Below are 19,821 nucleotides of genomic sequence, written 5' to 3' on the forward strand. Positions count from 1 at the left end.
TGCTGAAAGGTGTTACATTACTCTAACTCAGTCGCTTCGCCTAACCATGAGTGGGGCTCCCGCTGGCCCCGCGGGTACAGGGAAAACCGAAACCACCAAAGACCTTGGACGTGCCCTTGGCATGATGGTTTATGTGTTCAACTGCTCAGAGCAAATGGACTACAAAGTAAGTTAGTTATGCGATGATGTATTCTAACATTGTTCCTGCTTCGAAATGATTCGAAACAATAACTCCAGTGCCCCCTCTGTTGAATTCTTCATGCCTCGCTCCATCATTTTAGTCCATAGGAAATATCTACAAGGGATTGGTGCAGACAGGAGCTTGGGGTTGCTTTGATGAGTTCAACCGGATTTCTGTGGAAGTTCTGTCTGTGGTGGCCGTACAAGTGAAAATGATACATGATGCCATCAGAAACAGGAGGAAGAGGTGAGGACACAGGGCTTTTGTTCTGTTGTCACACGTAGTAATGCAGTAAACATGGAGTGATGCAGTGAACTTCACCTTCACAGTTTGTGCTGACTCTCCCTGTCTCGTGAAATGGAGAAAACAAGAGACTGGTTACTTTTGAAAATTATTTAGAATACCCTCCCACATTTTAATTAGTTGTTTTTAAGCATTGAATACAGCAAAGGTATATTATTTTAATCACTTAAAAAAATAAACACACTCTGGAATGCTACATTCGGTGATCGGTTCTCAATCCTGATCTTACTTGGCCTCCGGGCAGCATCTTACTGGGTCCCTCCCTTCTGGGGACACATTTTCTTCACATGAGTTTCAGGATACCAGTCTTCCCACCCTCAGGGCTGTTACTTCTCACCTATAAAATGGGGGAAAGTATAGTACTATACCTGATAGGTTACTGTGATGACTAAATGTAAAGTACTTGGATAAATGCTTATTTGGAGTAAGTATCATTGATAGCTACTTTTTAATACTGTTATTTCATGACCTATTTTTTTAAAATATATTTTATTGATTTTTTACAGAGAGGAAGGGAGAGAGATAGAGAGTTAGAAACATCGATGAGAGAGAAACATCGATCAGCTGCCTCCTGCACATCTCCTACTGGGGATATGCCCGCAACCCAGGTACATGCCCTTGACCGGAATCGAACCTGGGACCTTTCAGTCCACAGGCCAACGCTCTATCCACTGAGCCAAACCGGTTTCGGCTCATGACCTATTAATTCAGGGTGCCACTGGCCCCAATCCTTAGACTTCACTCTCTCTATATATATATTTATATATGCTTCTTCCCTTGGTGATTTCATCCAGTCACATGACCTTCAATACCACCTGTATGCTGCTGGCTACCAGCTGCCCAGACCTCGTTTCTCCAACATCTAGACTTACATAGGCAGTGCCTGTCGGGGCATCTCAAGACTCCATTTGATGTCTCATAGTCCTCTCATATTTAATATATTCAAAATAGAAATTCTGGTCTTTCCAACAATACCTGCTTTGTTAGTTGCCCCATCCCAGTAGATAATAGCCTCGTTTTCTTCCAGTGACTTGGGCCACAAACTTTCCAAATATATCCAGAACCTAACCACTTATCAACATGATGCCACATCCCAAGAGATAAAAGACAACAGGAGTTGATTTGATGGCTTAATTTAAGAAATAATTATAGTACACAGTTGTGGTTTTCATTGTAACGTTTTTGGTATACATTAAATAATGTAAACCTCAATTATCTGACCTGCCCTTTCACCCCCTATGTTTTAGAGTATTTTGCTCAGCTAGGAACATTGCAATCTCCCCATCAGGGAAAGATAATCTAGCCCCTTAAACCTGTGAACCTAATGTGAAGTTTCCAGTTATTATCATAATTACAGCTGCATACTTCCACCTTCTAGAACACCTTCCAGGCCCTCCACCATGTGGCTCTGAGATACCAGATTCCTGTGCCTTACTGGCCCCTACTGTAATGCCATGTGAGAAGAGTTAGGTTCTTGCCTCTTTTATTCCCTGACAAGTTGTTTGAACTTTTAGTTAAAATCTTATTATTTGATGTAACCCAGATGTCATTGGAAGCCATCTTTCCTTATGGAGATTTATATAAGTGACACATGCAAGGATTTCTGAACACTGCCCCATTCCTCTTGGTAGCCTCCCGTGTCTCCACGTCTATATATATATATATATAGTACCTGTCCATCTTCGTGCCTGTCCATCTGGAGCTGGCTGGCTCCTTTGTGGTTTCATGTGTTTTGCTAAGGTCTGTTGACACTGAGGATTTAAGAGTTGGGACCATGCCTTCCTCATAGAGTCTTCAGCATCTTGCTGGCTCTACCCTCGAGATCCATACCTGTGACTTGTGGTTATTCCTGCGCTCTTTAGCCACCTCTCTTTCTGCAAGAAGCCCTCCCGGCCCTATGTCCGCTATTCTGGGAATAAAGATTTCTCCGTTCTTACCTTGGCTATCCATAATCTACCTTCTCTTAATGTTCCAAGTACCTAAGAAGCTCATAGTCCTAAAAATTGTGGATCTTTTCCCTTCTCATTCTATGTTGTAGGCCTGGCTCCTTAACTACTCTAGTCCTCCCCTCTCTCAACAAGCACAGCCTTATACCTTGTCTCATTTACTTCATGTGAAAGTTCCTTCAATTTGACTCTTCTAGCCCTTTGCCATTCCATTGCCCTGGCCCTCAGCAGCCTCTGGGCCCTTGCAAATCCTGCTGAAAATCTTTCACTACTTCTCCAGTGCCTTCCAGTGCTGATAACAGCAGTAGCCGGAGCTACCATCTGTTGAGTATGTACCATGTCCTAGGCACTGTGCTCTTAGCCACTTATATCCATCATCTCTTAATCCTCATATAATCCAAGGAGGTGGGGGATGTTATTATCCCTTTTTTTAAAAAATTAGATGAGGGGATTGGAACATGCCTAAAGTGATATAGCTGGTCTCTGAATGCTTACAGTCTGGCTCCAGAGCTAGCTGTCACCATTCTACCTCTCTGTTGTTGACAATGGATATTTGTTGTAAAAGGGAAGAAGGGAGGAATGGAGGGAGAGAAGAAAAGAGAGCGAGGACAAGCAAATAGACAAAGACTGAGCAAGAAGATCCTTTCTCCTCTTAACTCAGGCATCTTCTATCTGTGCAGTATCTCATTCAAAGAATTGCAGCCCACATTGAAAGGCAAAAATGGCCTCACCTTTTATTAACTGTTAAAGTAGTCAAGTCCTCATTTTTACATTCTAGCTTTATATGGCTAAAATAGGAAAGAATACTTCCCAGATCTGTGGTTCCTTTGGGGGAGATGGAGTGCATTTTTAATAAACATGCTTCAGAGCATATTCAAAGTATGTATGCTGGTGAATTTTAAAGAAAATTACACAGAATAAACAGCTTCCTAATAATGTTTGCATTTGCCAGTGGTTTGCATTTGTCAATGTGCATTCATATTCAGTGAACACGTTTAATTTCATCAACATTCTTCTTATGGCAGATTTGTATTTCTCGGGGAAGCTATCACACTGAAGCCATCAGTTGGAATATTTATTACCATGAACCCGGGATATGCTGGTCGAGCCGAATTGCCGGAAAATCTCAAAGCTCTTTTCAGGCAAGTGTTACGCTTTGCGGTTTAGCATCTGGAGCTCTCATGCCACCTAACGTTGCTGGTTTGCACTGTTCAGTGATGTATTTTTACTTGAGACTGTGGAAAGCCCCTTGTTCCCTCTCAGGGATCACTTTATGGAGAGAACTTTCTCCATGAAAAATGAACGCTTTTGAAATACGAAACCGGACCCAAAATCATTCCTTAAAAGTCATGGTACATTTGAACATTTAACACTAGATTTTGTGTAGTGATATTTTTATTATAAACATAATTTTCACAAGTGATAGACTATATGGAAAATACAGAAAAGAATAAAAAAATTACAACTTCACTACCCAGAAATAATGATGGTGATATTTTTTTTTCTACTCTCTCTTATAATTTGTATTTTATGGAGTGAAGATAGTAGGTTAGACATAATTTTTATTTAGTTCTTAATATTTTGACACAAGTAGTTTATCGTAGTATTGAATATGCTCTGGAAAGGCCATTTTATGTAGCTCCAAAACAGTCTCTCTCCTGGCTTGTTCAGACTTTTCTTAACCATCCCCTGGACATACAGGGTTGGTGGGGTTGGGTTTTTGTTTGTTTGTTTGTTTGTTTTTCAGTTTTTTACGATCCTAAAATAACAGGCTATAAGCCTCTTCGCATAAAGAGTTATCCTCATTTCTGATTGTCACCCAGAATAGATTGCAACGCGTAGAATTCCTTGGTGAATGATTATAAGGCCTATTGATGACCTCCTTTCCAAAAGTACTCGCCAATAGATACACCTCTTAGCAGTCTCTCAGAGCCTGTGCTATTGCCTTTGAACCAGTTACCTCATATTTTAAACCAACTTCATTCAGGTATAATTCCATACAGTGAAATGCTCCAGTTTAAGTGTATAGTTGGCAGAAACACCACCACAATCAAGAAATGGAGTATTTCCAACCAGCTGAAGTTCTCGCGTGCCCTTTGAGGTTCATCCCCACACCAGTGATGTGTTTTCTGTGACTTTAGGTTCAACCTGTCTTTCCTAGAGTTCATGTCAATGAAATCATACAGCATGTACTTATTTGTGTTGTATTCTTTCCTTGAACATCATGGTTTGGGGTTCTTCCAAGTTAGAGCGTACCAATAGTTTGTCCTTTCTGTTGCTGATGAGTATTCTGTGTGCACGTACTACCGTTTATTTACCCACTCACCACTTGATCGACATCTGGGTTGTTTCTAGTTTGGGACTATTTTGAATAAAACTGCTGTGAACTTCCTTGTACAATCTTTGTGTGAACATAAGTTTTCTTCTGGGCAAAGGTCTGTGCATTGAATTGCTAAGTCACATGGCTAATGTACGTTAACTTTATTAGAATTTGCCGATCTGGTTTCCAAGATGGTGGTAGCATTTTACATTTGTTCTACATTCTTGTCAGGATTTTGGGTTTCAGTCCGTCTGGAGGATATGTGGTGGTTTGCCATTGTGGGCTTTGCTTGCGTTTCCATGAGGGCTAATGCTGTTGCACATCTTTTCATGCAACTGGCCATTCCCTTGCCATCTTTTGGGAAGTGCTGTGTTCTGGGTACAATTTCTTTATTAAATACATATATTGCAGATGCCTTTCTCTCAATTTGTAGCTCACATTTTCATTTTCTTAGTGGTGTTCATCAAAGATATAAGTTTTAAATTCAATGAAATATTTATCAGGTTGTTTTATAATTTTCCTCTCATAGTCAGGAAAGTTTGGTTAGTCCCAGGTTGCAAAAATTTCCAACTGTGTGTTTTTCTAGAAGTTTTGTTTTGTAGTTTTCATACAGGTTTTCTTTTTTTTCTGTTAATGTGCTGAATTATATTGATTTTTTCAAATGCTAAACAAGTCAATATTAATTCCTGTGATAAACTTCACTTGGTCAGGAGATATTATTTTTATACAGAGTGATGGATTCAATATGCTGCTATTTTGTTAAAGATTTAAAAATCTATGCCATGTTGGATATTGGTCTGTAGTGTCTTTTCTTGTAATATCTTCATCTGGTTTTGGCATCAGAGTAATGGTGACCTCCTGCAATGAATTGGCTAATCTTCCTGTCTTCTCTATTTGTTATTAAGCGTTTTTATAGGATTGGTATTGTTTACCTCTTAAATATCTAATAGACTTAAAATCAATGAAGCCATCTAGACCTAGATTTTCCTATGTGAGAATCTTTTTAGTGATAAATTCAGTTTCTTTAATAGATATGGAATTATTCAGATTTTTTATTTCTTCTTGAATTTATTCCAAGCAAATCAGCAAACACTACACCTGTGCTTCTGCCATTTTCAGACTGCATCTTTTTCTATGTATCCAGTAACTAATATATATATATATATATATATATATATATATATATATATATAGTTGAAGTGAAGGGTCTTGTTAGCTGTGGTTGACAGAGGTAATTGTGACCTGCTTGCGAGTGGTTTAGAATGTTGGTACAAATTAACCACTTGATTTCAGCAATTTGTACTTACTACCTTACCACATTTAAAAACTAAATTTCATATTTACTTCGCAGACCCTGTGCCATGGTGGCCCCCGACATTGAGCTGATCTGTGAAATCATGTTAGTCGCGGAAGGTTTCGTGGATGCACGCGCATTAGCCCGCAAGTTCATCACACTGTACACGCTCTGCAGGGAGCTCCTCTCCAAGCAGGTGAAGAGCCTTGTGTTACGTTTTCTGGGTTTTACACCCCCTTGAAACAGCTTTTGAAACACAGACGCTGTGTCATTTATCGTTCAAATTAGTTAGACATTTAGAAATACGTTTATATTTTCTGTAAAATTTTGAAAATCTGTATTTTACAATTCTTAATGTTTTTTTTCCTGAAATTAAACTTGAGGCATCGTAAGTCTCGTGTTTAATTTGTAGCTAATAAAGCTTTTGTCAATGAGCTGTGTGATTTTCTTTAAACTTGACCACTGTTATAATTATAAATGGACGTTGATGATGTCTCCCTTGGTTGGTGAGAATATTCTTGTCCATGGGAGTCGGGTAAACCTGATTTTCTGGAGAACTCCTCAGGAAATGTCCCATTGACATTTTCTCATTTGCTGGTACTCCTTTATCTGAGAGTAGAGCTTGCTTTTTTTTTTTTTTTTTTTTAACTTTTGCTCTACAATACCCCAGTCTCTGAAATGGGTCAAACTTAAGTATTTTCTAGTCTCTAGTCATCAGCTTCTTGCCATTTCACTGAAGTTGCTGATATGTCACAAAGATGACACGTTTCAGCATCATTATTTTTAAACTCAGCTCTTGGGCCCCCTTTGACTTTGGCCCAATGTCACCTTTCATTAATTCCTGGTGACATTATTTCAAAGCCATTCCAGGATAAAGGTATTGGTGAAATTTAGAATCTGAGAAATTCATGTTGCCATTTTAATAACTGTTAGTTTACATTCTGGCGGGAAATTACAATAAATTTAATAATATAGACCAATGTTTATGGCAATGCTATATGTGTAAAAGACCCTCCAGCATATCAAACTGTAGATGTAATATATAATTTGCATGTATTTTATATTACACTATGTGTTTCATATACATATAAAGTGACTGGAAAATATCTGTGGTTTTTAACATTTGTCTCTGGATGGTAAGATTGTGGTATTTTTTTATTTTCCTCCTTATTCTTGTTTGTGACATCTTTCCGTTCAGTGAGTCCATTTTAATTTTATAATGGGAAACACTCAGAAGAAAAAATGTCACTGTCCTCGGGAAGCATGGGGTTGCAGCATATTCATGTCTAGTAGTGATATTAACTATTTAGTGAGCATCTACTGTATCCAAGATAAGATACTTATTTTTTATGATAAGGAAGGGGCTGAGACTCAGAAAAAAATGAAACAAATACTCAGATTTATGACTTCAAAGAACTTACATAGGAGAGACTCAATTTACATGAGATAAAAATTGGAATACAGTAGAGCGTGAAAAGATTATCATAGTTTCAAGGAAGAAAAGAACTAATGTTTATTGAATAGTTGGCATGTGTTAGCTTTTTAGATCTTTACAAGAGGTTTATGAATTTGGCATTATTCGTTCTATTTTACAGAAGAGGAAATGGAGTAAAATAACCTGTCCAAAGTCCACAGCCAACAAGTGGTGGGAGCAGGATTTGAATTTAGTTCTTTCTAATCCTTTCTAGGACACCTCCAGCCAATTAGAAGAGGACGATCTTGGGAGGAAAGGCAGAACAGGCAAGGAGAGAGTTCCCATCTCAGAGAAATGTCGTGGGTGAGATGAGGCAGGCAAATCTGGCCAGGACAGAAGTGCTGCGTTAGGAGCTCAGTTCACTGATAATTTTTAAGCTGGAGGGATGGATTGGAGAAGAACCAGTGGACATTTTTTGACCAAAAAACTCCCCCCCCCAAAAAACCACCCAACAAAAACACATAAGGACAATGGTGAAGATTTTGTTAGCAGTTGCTTGTAAGGCTTAAATGTTTAGGAGAGTCACTAAATCTTTATGTGCATAATTTCTCCTATATCCTCTTCATTAATATTGTTGCTTCAGTGACTTAGCCCCCGCCCCAATCTCCCTGGCCTCCAAACTCAGCTTCTTCCCCCGTCTCCTTCCCTCCTCAAGCCTCAGTCTACTTCTCCATCAGTAGCTTTCAAACGATTTTTACCAGGGCACACAGTAAAAAATGCTTTTTCACTTGAGGCTTGGCATACTCACATGTGTGTACAACTGAAACAAAAATAATTTTCACCAGACACTTCTTGCCTTTGTCATCTGCAGTGTGCACTCTGATAGTCTTCATTCCGTTCTGTTTTGTTTTATAACTGACAGAATTGATGGCCAAGACCCACTAACCTGACTTCATTCCCCACTAGTGGATTGAAGGGCTCGTTCTTATACCTGTATGTACTGTTTCTCTGACCACACAGCACTAACTCCTTTTACTTGACCACACCTTGTAAAGTGGGTAGGTACTTTCATCTGCCTTTTTACGATGGGGACACGGATGTTTGGCGGGGTTGAGTTCTGCACAGGCACAGCTGAGAGGCATGTGAGAGGGGTGTTGCTGCTGTGTGGATTGTGGTGGAGAGGCAGAAGGCCGGTTCTGGATAATCAGTTCGTTCACTTACCTTTCCTGAGCACCTGCCCTGTGCAGGGCACCGTGCCAGGACCTAGAAGACAGAAGCGAATAAAATACAGGCTCTGTTCTCCAGAAGCTCAGAGCCTGTGAGAAGAATCTTCCTTGGGAGTAAGCGGTACTGGTTTATAACGGGAGTTTATTGAATCCGTTTTGACTGTGTTAAGTGCCAACATGAGGGCCGGAGCATTGGAGAGATGAAGAGGTAGAATAAGGAGGGCAGTCCGAGACCTCGGGCTGGGGGGTGGGGGGAGAGGGACTAGCAAGGCTGTCTGCACAACTTGGACACATGCGCCTGTGGATGGAGGTGAAAATGGAAGTGGGTGAACTCCTGAGTTAGCAGGTCTATTGAGAGAAGAGCAAGGGAGGTGGATGGAGCCTCGGGCAAATGCGGCCACGAAATGCTGTGGGAAGACAAAAGTTGCTGACAGAGGCAAAGAGTCAGGTGAGAGAAGCAGGAAGAAGCTGAAGGGACATGATTTTCACAATTGGAAAGGGGGAAATAGCGCTTCACGTGGTCAAAGCATGTACTTACCTGAACCCTTTTAGCTTTCAGCCTTTACTTCTGGAACAAGAATCTTACCCCCTCATACAGTTTCTGAGAACATTTGCCTGTGTTTTGATTTTAGGATCATTATGATTGGGGACTTCGTGCTGTTAAATCTGTCTTGGTTGTCGCTGGCTCCCTGAAACGAGGAGATAAAAATAGACCCGAAGATCAGGTGATGCAATGCCAATGTGATTCTGTGGAGCACGTAGCCAAATGGCTTCATACAATGACAGGGTGTCCCTGGGTGGCGGGTCACGCATAGCACGACCTTCAAAAACATAGCATGTATTTTTAATGGAGGACATTTCGAGGACTGGCATTTCTGACTTTATAATAAAGATCACAGGTATTCTTGACTAAAGGATGGGAGTGTAGGAAAGAAAATGTGATTGTATAAGTGCTTTTGAAATGTCAGCTACAAATAATATTTTGGCGGTCATAATCAAATATTCCAGTAATCGCTGTTTGATTTCCTCTGAGGAACATTTAGAAAATCTGATTAATCCCGGGGTATTAATCCTGAAAAAGTCAGTAAAGACATAATCTAATGGGAGAAGGTATGTCCATTTCATAGGATACAAGATGGACGTGAAGAATGGAGCAGGAAGGTTGATCCCCTGACATCAGGGCAATGATTCGTTGGTTATTTGGAGCTGCTAGGGCATTGTCTCTCCCAGGAAGAAACAGTTACAGCCACATATCCATTTTTCTGTATTAAATAAGAAGTGAGATCATGGATATACAGCACTCTGTATACTTACAGTAAATGAGAAGTTGAAAAAGTAGATCTATCCTATGAGGGTTTTGTTTTTTTTTTAATGTGAAAGGATATTTATGATGTGATTTTTCTACATTCTTTTTTTCAATCTCTCTCTTCTCTCAGTCACAGTTCATGATGGGGTCAGGATTTTCTTGCCTTTATTTGTTCTCTTGCTATGCTATGGTTGTTAAAACGCTTGCCTCTTTCTGTACAAATCATCCCGATGTTCAAGTTAACTGCTTTGAAAATCGAAATCCCTCTTTGGTTTTCAGCAAGTACAGAACAAAAGCCCAAAATGAAAATGGCTGAGTTTATTCTTCTGGGGTTCTCTGAGCACTTTGACGAAAATGATCTGATGGGCCTGGTTCATTTATATGCTGGAGTTTGAGGGTTAAGGATAGAAGGGCCCAGGCCCTTTCTCAGGATCAGAGCACATCACTGGTAGGGATGTGTCAGGGATGTGTTGTCAGAGGTTGTCCACAGTATCAGCAGAGCCTTCTCATGTTCTGACATGTGACCTTGCAGCAACAACATCTTTAGCTATGTAAGTGTTTGTTAGACATTGCATTGGCTTCTTAAATAAAGTGTCTTCTCTTCTCTTTTCTAGGTCCTCATGAGAGCACTAAGGGACTTCAATATGCCTAAAATAGTGACCGATGACATCCCCGTGTTTCTGGGCCTGGTTGGCGACCTGTTTCCAGCCCTGGACGTGCCCCGGAGGAGGGCGCCGCACTTGGAGCAGATGGTCAGGCAGTCCACCCTGGAGCTCCGCCTGCAGCCCGAGGAGAGCTTCATCCTCAAAGTACAGGAGCCTTTCCTTGTCCTGGAGCCCCTGGGATGTGTGGTGACAACCCCGTGGTTAAGGGACACTGAACCAAGACTTCGATTTACATGTTACCCTAACCTCAATATGACCTTACCATACACTGTAAGGCATTCTAATATGGCAATCTTTACTAAAGTGAATATAACTAGTTTGTCATCCCGGCCTCTAAGAAGATGAAAACACACATATGATTAAGTCTTGGTTTTAAGTGTAAGCAGGCTTTTTATTCGTTTATAAAACCACTTGCTCCTTCTTGGTGGCATGCATCAAAAATCAGTTTTGCTCTTTTCTCTCCAGTTTAGAGAAAATTAGGAGTAAAACCATAAGTACATGTTTTAATGGGGAGACATTTCTACATGTATGATACCCTCTGACTTATTAAAGGCATGTGCATGTGTGTGCTCAAGTTGGGTATAGTGAGTACATGGATGTTAAATTACATAGAGTGTCTGTTTTAGATGTTTTACTAGTAGAGCCGGGGTGGGGAACATCCGACCCGCAGGCCGTATAAGGCTCCAGGAATCATTTGGTCTGGCCCTGCCAAGGCATTAGGGGTGAGTTTGACCAAAAATAGCAGGCTAATTTTCAAGTTAATAATTTCGTATGGCCCGTGAATGATGTTATAAATATCCAGATGGTTACTTATAAGGTTCCACACCGCTGCTTTAAAGGATATAAGTCATTACTCAGAGGCAGATGATGATTGGCCAGGCACTATTTTGTTCAGGAACATGAAGTCACCGAGTTTGTAAGCAGCCCCTACCGTGTCCCAGTCCCACTGTACTTCCCTCTGCCTGCGAAAGGGATTCACTGAGCAGCGGTGTTCCAATGGAGAAATAATACAGTCATTAATAACAATTAATACAAGAATAAACTCTGTGTTTTGTGTACTCACAGCTGTAAGCCTACTTTTGCCCCAGCCTGTATAATGTTGTCAGTGGGGACTGGCTTCGATTGTAAGGAAAGAATTGGGTAAAAATGGGTAGTCTTTTGTTTGTTTTTCACCACAAACTCCTGAAAGGAAACCAGTGATGGCTGTTTGGTCTGCAGGTGGTCCAGCTGGAGGAGCTGCTGGCCGTGCGGCACTCCGTCTTCGTGGTTGGAAACGCGGGCACGGGGAAGAGTCAGGTAGAGTGAGCTGCCTATGAGCTTTCAGCCTTGGGAAGAACACTTTTTCTGGGGGGGAGGGAGGGCTCTTTTCACTTCTACTTAGGGGTTCCCTTCAGTGAAGTCCACCATAATTAGAGCTAATCTGAGACTCTAATACTGTTCTTTGACCCATGGACACTGTTTTCCTCTGTATTGGAGACCGGGAGAGTAACAAATAGAACATCACATGAGCTATTTAGCATCTTCTTCACTCATTTATATGTGCGGCATTCTATTTTATGCATCTTTCAATAATGGAATTCTGCCTGAATTCTTTTATTCCAAGTTAACATGTTGAGAGACTCGCGAGTAAGATACCTACCTGCCTTTCAGGGTTCAATTGGCCCCACCTACGTTTATCAAAACTATTTTGTCATCTTTTCCAAGTTATAATAGGTTCTCCTTAATGTCATTAAGAAAACCCAAACATTTTTCATTAATACTCTCTCAGAATATAGAACTCTGGAGGGCCAGAAAAAAAAACTTGGAAAAAGGGAGGCAGCAGAAACCACATTTTTGAGGTACTTGTTATGCACAGTATGAGGTGCCTATTTGGTGTATTACGTGTGATTTCCTCTGAGCAATGAGGATATGCCACGAGTATTGTAATTCCCATTTTTAGTTTACTGCTTGATTTTGCTTGGTCTTTACTGACAGTCCTGGTAACTTATTTTTTTAGTTGGTAGACAGTATATGCAGAAATGCATGCATTTTTAATTTAGGGTGCTTGAGTATAAATACATTTAGTTGCCAATGACTAAGATAATCAGAGTGGGCATATGGGACTGAGCATGGGTGGATAGAGACCTTGCCAGTATCAGGATCTGAACCCGGAGTGGAACAGTTGTAAAGGGAGGCCCTGTATAGGGATCTTTCCAGTGAAAAACATAGTAATTGAAATATTAAAGTTGATGTCTGAAAGGCCTGTGATTATTTTATTAGAGTAAGTTTCAGATGCTGACTATGGCTTAAGGAAGGAAAAATTAAATTATATGATTTTCAGTAGATAAATGGTTTCAAAAAATGTCAGCTTACTTACTATTCCTAAGACGTTCAGTTGCTTTCATCTATTCTTCACGAATTCTCTTCTCTTCAGCCTTTACTTAAGCTGATGTAACTAGAGCATCCAAGCTCAGGGGCCATGTTATTTAACACCTCATTATTCCCAAGTATTTGGCAGTTGTCTGCCAGTCCTTCAAACCCCTGTGAGAAGATCAGGATGATAAACATCTAAAAGAAAACCCATGGCTTTTTGGAGAAAGCAAAAAGCGTAGTTGGGTCAGATATTTGGGTGAAAGTGTCAATGGATTAAACAGACACACAGTGAACACCTGTCCTGCGATTTCTCATCCTCAAGGCTGCTTTTCCTCACGATCTAGATCAGGGCTTCTCAGCAGCAGCACCGCTGACATTCAGGAGCAGCTCACCCTTTGTCGTAGGGCCTGCCCTGTGCATTGCAGGATGGCCAGCAGCACCCGTGGCCTCTGACCACTGCCTGCCCAGTAGCACGCCCTCTTCCCTTAAGTCAAGACAACCTGCTGTTGAGAATTATTGCTCCAGATTCTGTATCTCAAAGCACACCCAGACCAGCATCATAGGGATCGCCTGGGACCTTCTAAGAAATGCCACTCACCAGTACCACCCCAAACCTACGGAATCAGAAACTCGTGATTGGGTCCAGCGGTCTGTGTTTAAACACCCTCTAAGCCAAGCATGTCAAACTCAAAGGCTAACACAGGCCAAATAAACGAGGCATGTGGCCCGCCGGCTGTGAGTTTGACATGCTTGCTCTAAGCGATTCTGATGCAAGCTCAATTTTGAGCACAATCTAAATAGTACAGGCAGAGTGGATTTTAATAGCATGAGCAGGAACACTTGCTTACATAAATAGTCCTTCACTTTGCACGTGTGGTTAAAAATCTCACATGATAGAGTGACTTTCTCTAATCTACGTTGTTCAGGGAATCAGTGAACTGATACTAAGGAGGGCAGGATTAAATTGTTCAAGATGGTAATGAAATGTGCGCATGTAAATTTTCTTCCTTTCTCAGTCATGGTACACGTAGAATGTCTAGGAACATAATGAATACGGAAAATCATCTGAAATCTTTTGCTTTCCATTTGGCTTACATTAATATTAATTTTCTTAGCTTTTTTTTCTTCCTTTTTCCCTTCAGATTTTGAGAACACTGTACCGAACATATGTTAACATGAAACAGAAACCCATTTGGAATGACTTAAACCCTAAAGCTGTGACAACAGATGAACTCTTTGGTTTCATACATCACACTACCCGAGAATGGAAAGATGGCAAGTAGCGTTTCCCCTTCTGACGTGCTAAAAATTTCTCATTTTTATCCAGAAAGCCATTTTTCAGTTCAAGTCAATTTTAGTCATAGTTGTAGATTTACTGTTTATGTGTCTGCATTACCGGAGATACAGCAGCATTTATAACCTGTAAATTAAAGCTGGATTTGAATAAGGGGTCGGTTTGCATTCCGCAGGGTTTTGCTCAGAGCTGTGTATTTTGTCCCACATCAGTTGTGTCAGGGCTCGTGTAAACCAGAAAAGAATCAACTCAAATGCCTCAGGGAATGTCTATAAAGTACCTGATGCAAGACACCGACTGAGTTACAGGCAGGCACTGTGCTGGGTGCCAGGGACAGAATTCAATGATGTATTTCTTGCCTTGAAAGCATTTGCAGGCAAACAGACCCCTTTGTTAAAATCTGTTATTATTACTTCTCATTTGTTTAAATGCACTATCCTTGGCATCATCCTTGGGTCTTTTCTCCCTTTCACACCCTACCTTCAGCTTTACAGCAAATCCTACAGGCATAGAAAATACACATTATATTCCAGTACTTTCTCCTCCTCTGCAGCTACCACATGAGTCCAGCGAGTCTCCCTGCAGTTCATTTTCCATACAGCAGACAGAGGGCGCTCTTTAGGATGTTAGCTCTCTGTTGGCCATTTCCAGTGGGTTCCATCATCCTTAGATTCCAAACTTTATCCATGGCCTACACCAGGGGTCCTCAAACTTTCTAAACAGGGGGCCAGTTCACTGTCCCTCAGACCGCTGGAGGGCCGGACTATAGTTTAAAAAAAAAACTGTGAACAAATTCCTATGCACACTGCACGTATCTTATTTTGAAGTAAAAAAACAAAATGGGAACAAATACAATATTTGTATTTGCATGTGGCCCGCGGGCCGTAGTTTGAGGACCCCTGGCCTACACAGTTCTTATGGAATGAGATCCTCCTTCCCCATCTCTGACCTCATTTCCTGCACATGCCCGTAACCTACGATATAGAACCCTTGTTCTTCCTGGAACATGCCAAGCATCTTCCCATCAAGGGGCCTTTACGGTTGAAGTTCTCACCGTCTGCAACACTAACAGTATCTGCACAGCCTCCTCCCTTAGGTTATTGAAGTGTCTGGCCAAGCGTCACTTCAGAGAAGACTTTCTTGGCGATTCTGTGTATAGAAGCCTGTCTTGTCATTCTCTGGCCTTTTCTTATATGGAAAATGAAATGAAACTTGCCTTTGGTCTAGACAGCCTAGGTATGGCTCAAAACGTGTTACACACTGCCCTCCGGAGAGAGGCAACACATTCACAGCAAATTTATTTACTTCATGAACGAGCTTCCACTAGAAGAAATACTGTTTTATTTTGGAAACAAACAGCACTCAGCTCCATTATATATAGCATGTTAAGATTGTTCACTCTTCATTTATAGGTCTCTTCTCATCTATTCTGCGAGAACAAGCAAATCTTACGCAGGATGGACCAAAATGGATAGTCCTGGATGGAGATATTGATCCCATGTGGATTGAATCACTAAATACTGTCATGGATGATAACAAGGTGGGTAATACCTCAGTGCTAAACCTTAAACATGACACGTCCATTGAGTTCCATTCACTTGTGGATTTTAGTACTCGCTTTTAATCATGAGCCTGATGTTCTTGATGTAGTTACTCTTTCTGTAAGTGCCACTTTCCTGCTAATTCTCTTACTTCACTGGTAAAGAATTGAAGTGAATACATTTTTCTTGGCTGTGTAAATTTAACCATCTTTATAAGGAGATATGTATCCAAGAATTTAGCTCATACACATTTTAACATTTTCAAAGAGCCAGGCATAAATTATTACATCTTATCTTTGATTAAGGATGGAATGCGTGGGTTGCAAGGGACAAGTTGGAAATTAAGTAGTTCCTATGGCTACCGACTGAATATAAATGCATTCCTAAGCGTTTGCCATGGTTAATCCAGCATTCCCAGCAAAACCAAAGGGTGATGGCATCGGTCTGTGAGATACTACTTAAGCAACACCAGATCTATCAGGAGAAAAAAAATCAGAAATCATCATTAATACAGAATAGAATTAGTCACCACCCCCCCCCTTAAATTAACAGTAATTACTGCTTCCTGAACTAAGACATTGTCTATCGTAAAATATAGGCCTCAGATCTTCATACTTGCATGAGTTTCTATAGCAAATTGATAATTGTGGTATTTCAGACTCTAAAGATGGTTTAGTTTTGTGGAATTCGGGCCTTGTCATGTAATCAGCGCTTCGGACAAATGTCTTATATTTAGTAATAATTAACCACAGTTATTTAGAGTTGGCATCAGTAAGTCCGTATTGGTAAGTTTGTTCCTCAGGGGTCAGTGAGCTCCCGCTGGGATGAACTGAGATCTTTAACTGAGACCTTTTTTCAGACTGTACGCACTTCTGTCTCCGGACAGTGAGCTCACAGCCTTTGGCACTGGGCAGGGGAAGCACTTGGTGCTGGGATGGAGGGTCGGCAGCGCTTTCTCCCGAGTGACAGGGCTTCCTTTGTGCTGTGCTGCTCTGTCCAGGTGCTGACCTTGGCCAGCAATGAGCGCGTAGCCCTTGCGCCCTCCATGAGGCTGCTCTTTGAGATCCATCACTTAAGGACAGCAACCCCGGCCACTGTTTCCAGAGCTGGTGTTCTGTATGTGAACCCACAAGATTTGGGCTGGAATCCGTGAGTACTGCTTTTTTTTTTTTTAAGACTGTGGTAAAACATACATAATATAAAATGTACCACTTTAACCATTTTTAAGTGTACAGTTCAGTGGCATTAAGTACACTCACTTTGTGGTACAACCACCACCACCAACCATCTCCTTGACTTTTTCTGTCTTCCCAAACTGAAGCTCCATATCCATTACAGGGGTGGGGAATGTTTTTCCTGCCAAAGGGCCATCTGGATACTTATCATTTATGGGCCACACACAATTATCAACTTAAAAATTAGACTGCTCTTGCCAGCACCACTTTGGCTCAGTGGATAGAGCGTTGGCCTGTGGACTGAGGGGTCCCAGGTTCGATTCCGGTCAAGGGCATGTACCTTGGTTGCGGGCACATCCCTGGTGGGACATGTGCAGGAGGCAGCTGATCGATGTTTCTCTCTCATCGATGTTTCTGGCTCTCTATCCCTCTCCCTTCCTCTCTGTAAAAAATCAATAAAATGTATTTTAAAAAAAATAAAAATAAAAATTAGCCTGCTCTGTTTGGTCAAACATTTAACTAACTCACCCCTAATGCCTTGGCAGGGCCAGACCAAATGATCCCGTGGGCCTTTTGGGGATCAAGCTGTAACCCGGGCATATGCACCGACCGGGAATGGAATCAGTGACCTCTTGCTTCCTGGATTGACACTCAACTGCTGAGCCACACCCGGCCGGGCTGCTTCTATCCTTTGACTATTGCAAATAATGTTTCTATGAGCAGGGCATACAGATGTCCTTTGACCCCTACTTTTAATTATTCTGGATATACTGGTATAGCCACAAGTGGAACTAGGAGATCATTTGGTAGTTATAATTTTATTTTTAGAAGAGCTACCATACTGTTTTCCATGGTGGCTGTACCATTTTGCATTCCCAACAGTGCACAAGGGCTCCAGTGTCTGCATGTCCTCACCGAAACTTGTCATTTTCTCTATTTTTTTTTTTTTTTTTTGGTAGCCGTCCTAATGGGAATGAAGTGGTATCTCATTTCGGTTTTGATTTGCGTTTTCATAATGATTACTCACGTTGAGCATCTTTTCATGTGCTTTTTGGCCATCTGTATGTTTTATTTGGAGAAATGACTATTTCAGTCCTTTACCTACTTTTAAATCTAGTTGTGTTTGGTTTTGTTGTTGTGAACATTTCTCTTTTTTTTTTTTTAAATATATTTTATTGATTTTTTACAGAGAGGAAGGGAGAGAGATAGTTAGAAACATTGATGAGAGAGAAACATCGATCAGCTGCCTCCTGCACATCTCCCACCGGGGATGTGCCCGCAACCCAGGTACATGCCCTTGACCGGAATCGAACCTGGGACCTTTCAGTCCGCAGGCCGACGCTCTATCCACTGAGCCAAACCGGCTTCGGCAACATTTCTCTTTTTAACCTTAGTTTTCAAAAGAGCTAAACATTTATATGATCATTTGAAGAAGGTATTAGTTATTCAATTTAAAGCTACTTAATTAGACTCATTTAAAGATAATTAACACCTGTGTGCCTGTCATTTTCAGTTGGACATTATCCTCTTCACACCTTGTACATGTTAAGAAACCAGTATTTGTTGAAAAAGTGAATAAATAACAAGAGCTCCTATGGAGTGCTTAGATATAAATATATCACTTAGTGAGCATATGTGTGTTTGTACACAAATGTGCATCCATGAGCCGTGGCAATGCTTTTTTTTAAAGATTTAGAACAAGTTCACTCTGCTACTTGCTTACTCTTCACATGCTCTCAGTTCCCATGGTCCATCCTGGTGGTCACCTGTCGCCTCCTGTAGCACTCGCACTGCGCTGTGCAGTGTCTGAGTTCTGCAAGCGAGCAGGTGCTGGGACTGGTGTTTTTGTGTCTGGTTCTTCTGTGCCCACAGGCCGCCTGTGTGGGCCACACCAATGGGCTCCTGGCCCTGTGGCCTCTGGTTGCTTTGGCCAGTGAGGAGCCTGGCAGGAAATGAGAAGGAGAGGAGATGAGGTCATGCTATTTATTCTCCTGGCTCCCTCCCCACAGGGTCACATCGGGATGGTTGTGTCCCCCAACTGCAGGTCACAGCTCCTCTTAGCTCTCTCCCTGAGATTCTTTCCTTCCAGACACTCGTAGTCCTTCCGTCTTGTCCTTGCAGGCGTAGGTGCCATGACTATTCCGCAGTTCACCCCCTGGCATGGCTGAAAGTATCCTTTTGGCTTTGTCTTCCTAATCCTCTCCCCGCATTGGCTGAGCTTGTCATCTTCTACCCCTGTGGCCCCATCCTTTCATTTTGGGGCGCTGTATACCCATAAACATAAAGATTCAGAAATATATAACCGACATACACTGCTGGCCAGCAGTGTCCTTGGAACTTCTGGCATTTGTCCAGGCCACTGAGAATGACAGAGAACCTGACGCTGGCTCTTAGGAGCCAGTTGTAGAGAGCTCTGATGACTTCCTGCTGTGTCCGCTACGACAGATTCCAACCCTGACTATTGACCACATACAAAAGGCTAATTTTTAAGGTGAGAATTTTGTATGGCTTGAGAATGATGTTACAAATATCCAGATGGCCCTTGGCAGGAAAAAGGGCTCACCACCCCTGCAACAGTCCCCGCCCCTTTCCCAGCAACAATAAGCTCTGGACACTCAGATTCCACTCTGGCAGCTGGTGCAGTAGGATGAGCAGCTGAGGGTAGGTATGGCCTCCCGGCCTCGGTCCCAGTAGCTAGCACCTGTTGTCCATTGTTTCCTTGTCCCGTGCTCCCCACTGTCGCCGTCACCCAGATATGCTCTCTCAGGTTACATCATGAACCGGACTTCAACTGAAACCGTTCC

At 41.6% G+C, this 19,821-nt stretch overlaps 1 protein-coding gene across 1 annotated transcript in view; it reads left to right on the forward strand.

Annotated features, from left to right (window-relative positions):
- The window catches only part of DNAH11 (dynein axonemal heavy chain 11), a 195,230-nt gene that overhangs the window by 64,200 nt on the left and 111,209 nt on the right, over positions 1-19,821 (forward strand). The window contains exons 31-40 of the mRNA XM_081102597.1: positions 10-166; positions 282-427; positions 3,456-3,572; positions 6,102-6,240; positions 9,317-9,409; positions 10,605-10,799; positions 11,874-11,951; positions 14,150-14,282; positions 15,714-15,841; positions 16,843-16,991. Coding sequence (XP_080958723.1) covers positions 10-166; positions 282-427; positions 3,456-3,572; positions 6,102-6,240; positions 9,317-9,409; positions 10,605-10,799; positions 11,874-11,951; positions 14,150-14,282; positions 15,714-15,841; positions 16,843-16,991 — 1,335 coding nt within the window. The remainder of the gene's footprint in view (positions 1-9; positions 167-281; positions 428-3,455; positions 3,573-6,101; positions 6,241-9,316; positions 9,410-10,604; positions 10,800-11,873; positions 11,952-14,149; positions 14,283-15,713; positions 15,842-16,842; positions 16,992-19,821) is intronic.

The sequence above is a fragment of the Myotis nattereri genome, assembly GCF_964212035.1.
Source record: "Myotis nattereri genome assembly, chromosome: 11".
Taxonomy (NCBI): domain Eukaryota; kingdom Metazoa; phylum Chordata; class Mammalia; order Chiroptera; family Vespertilionidae; genus Myotis; species Myotis nattereri.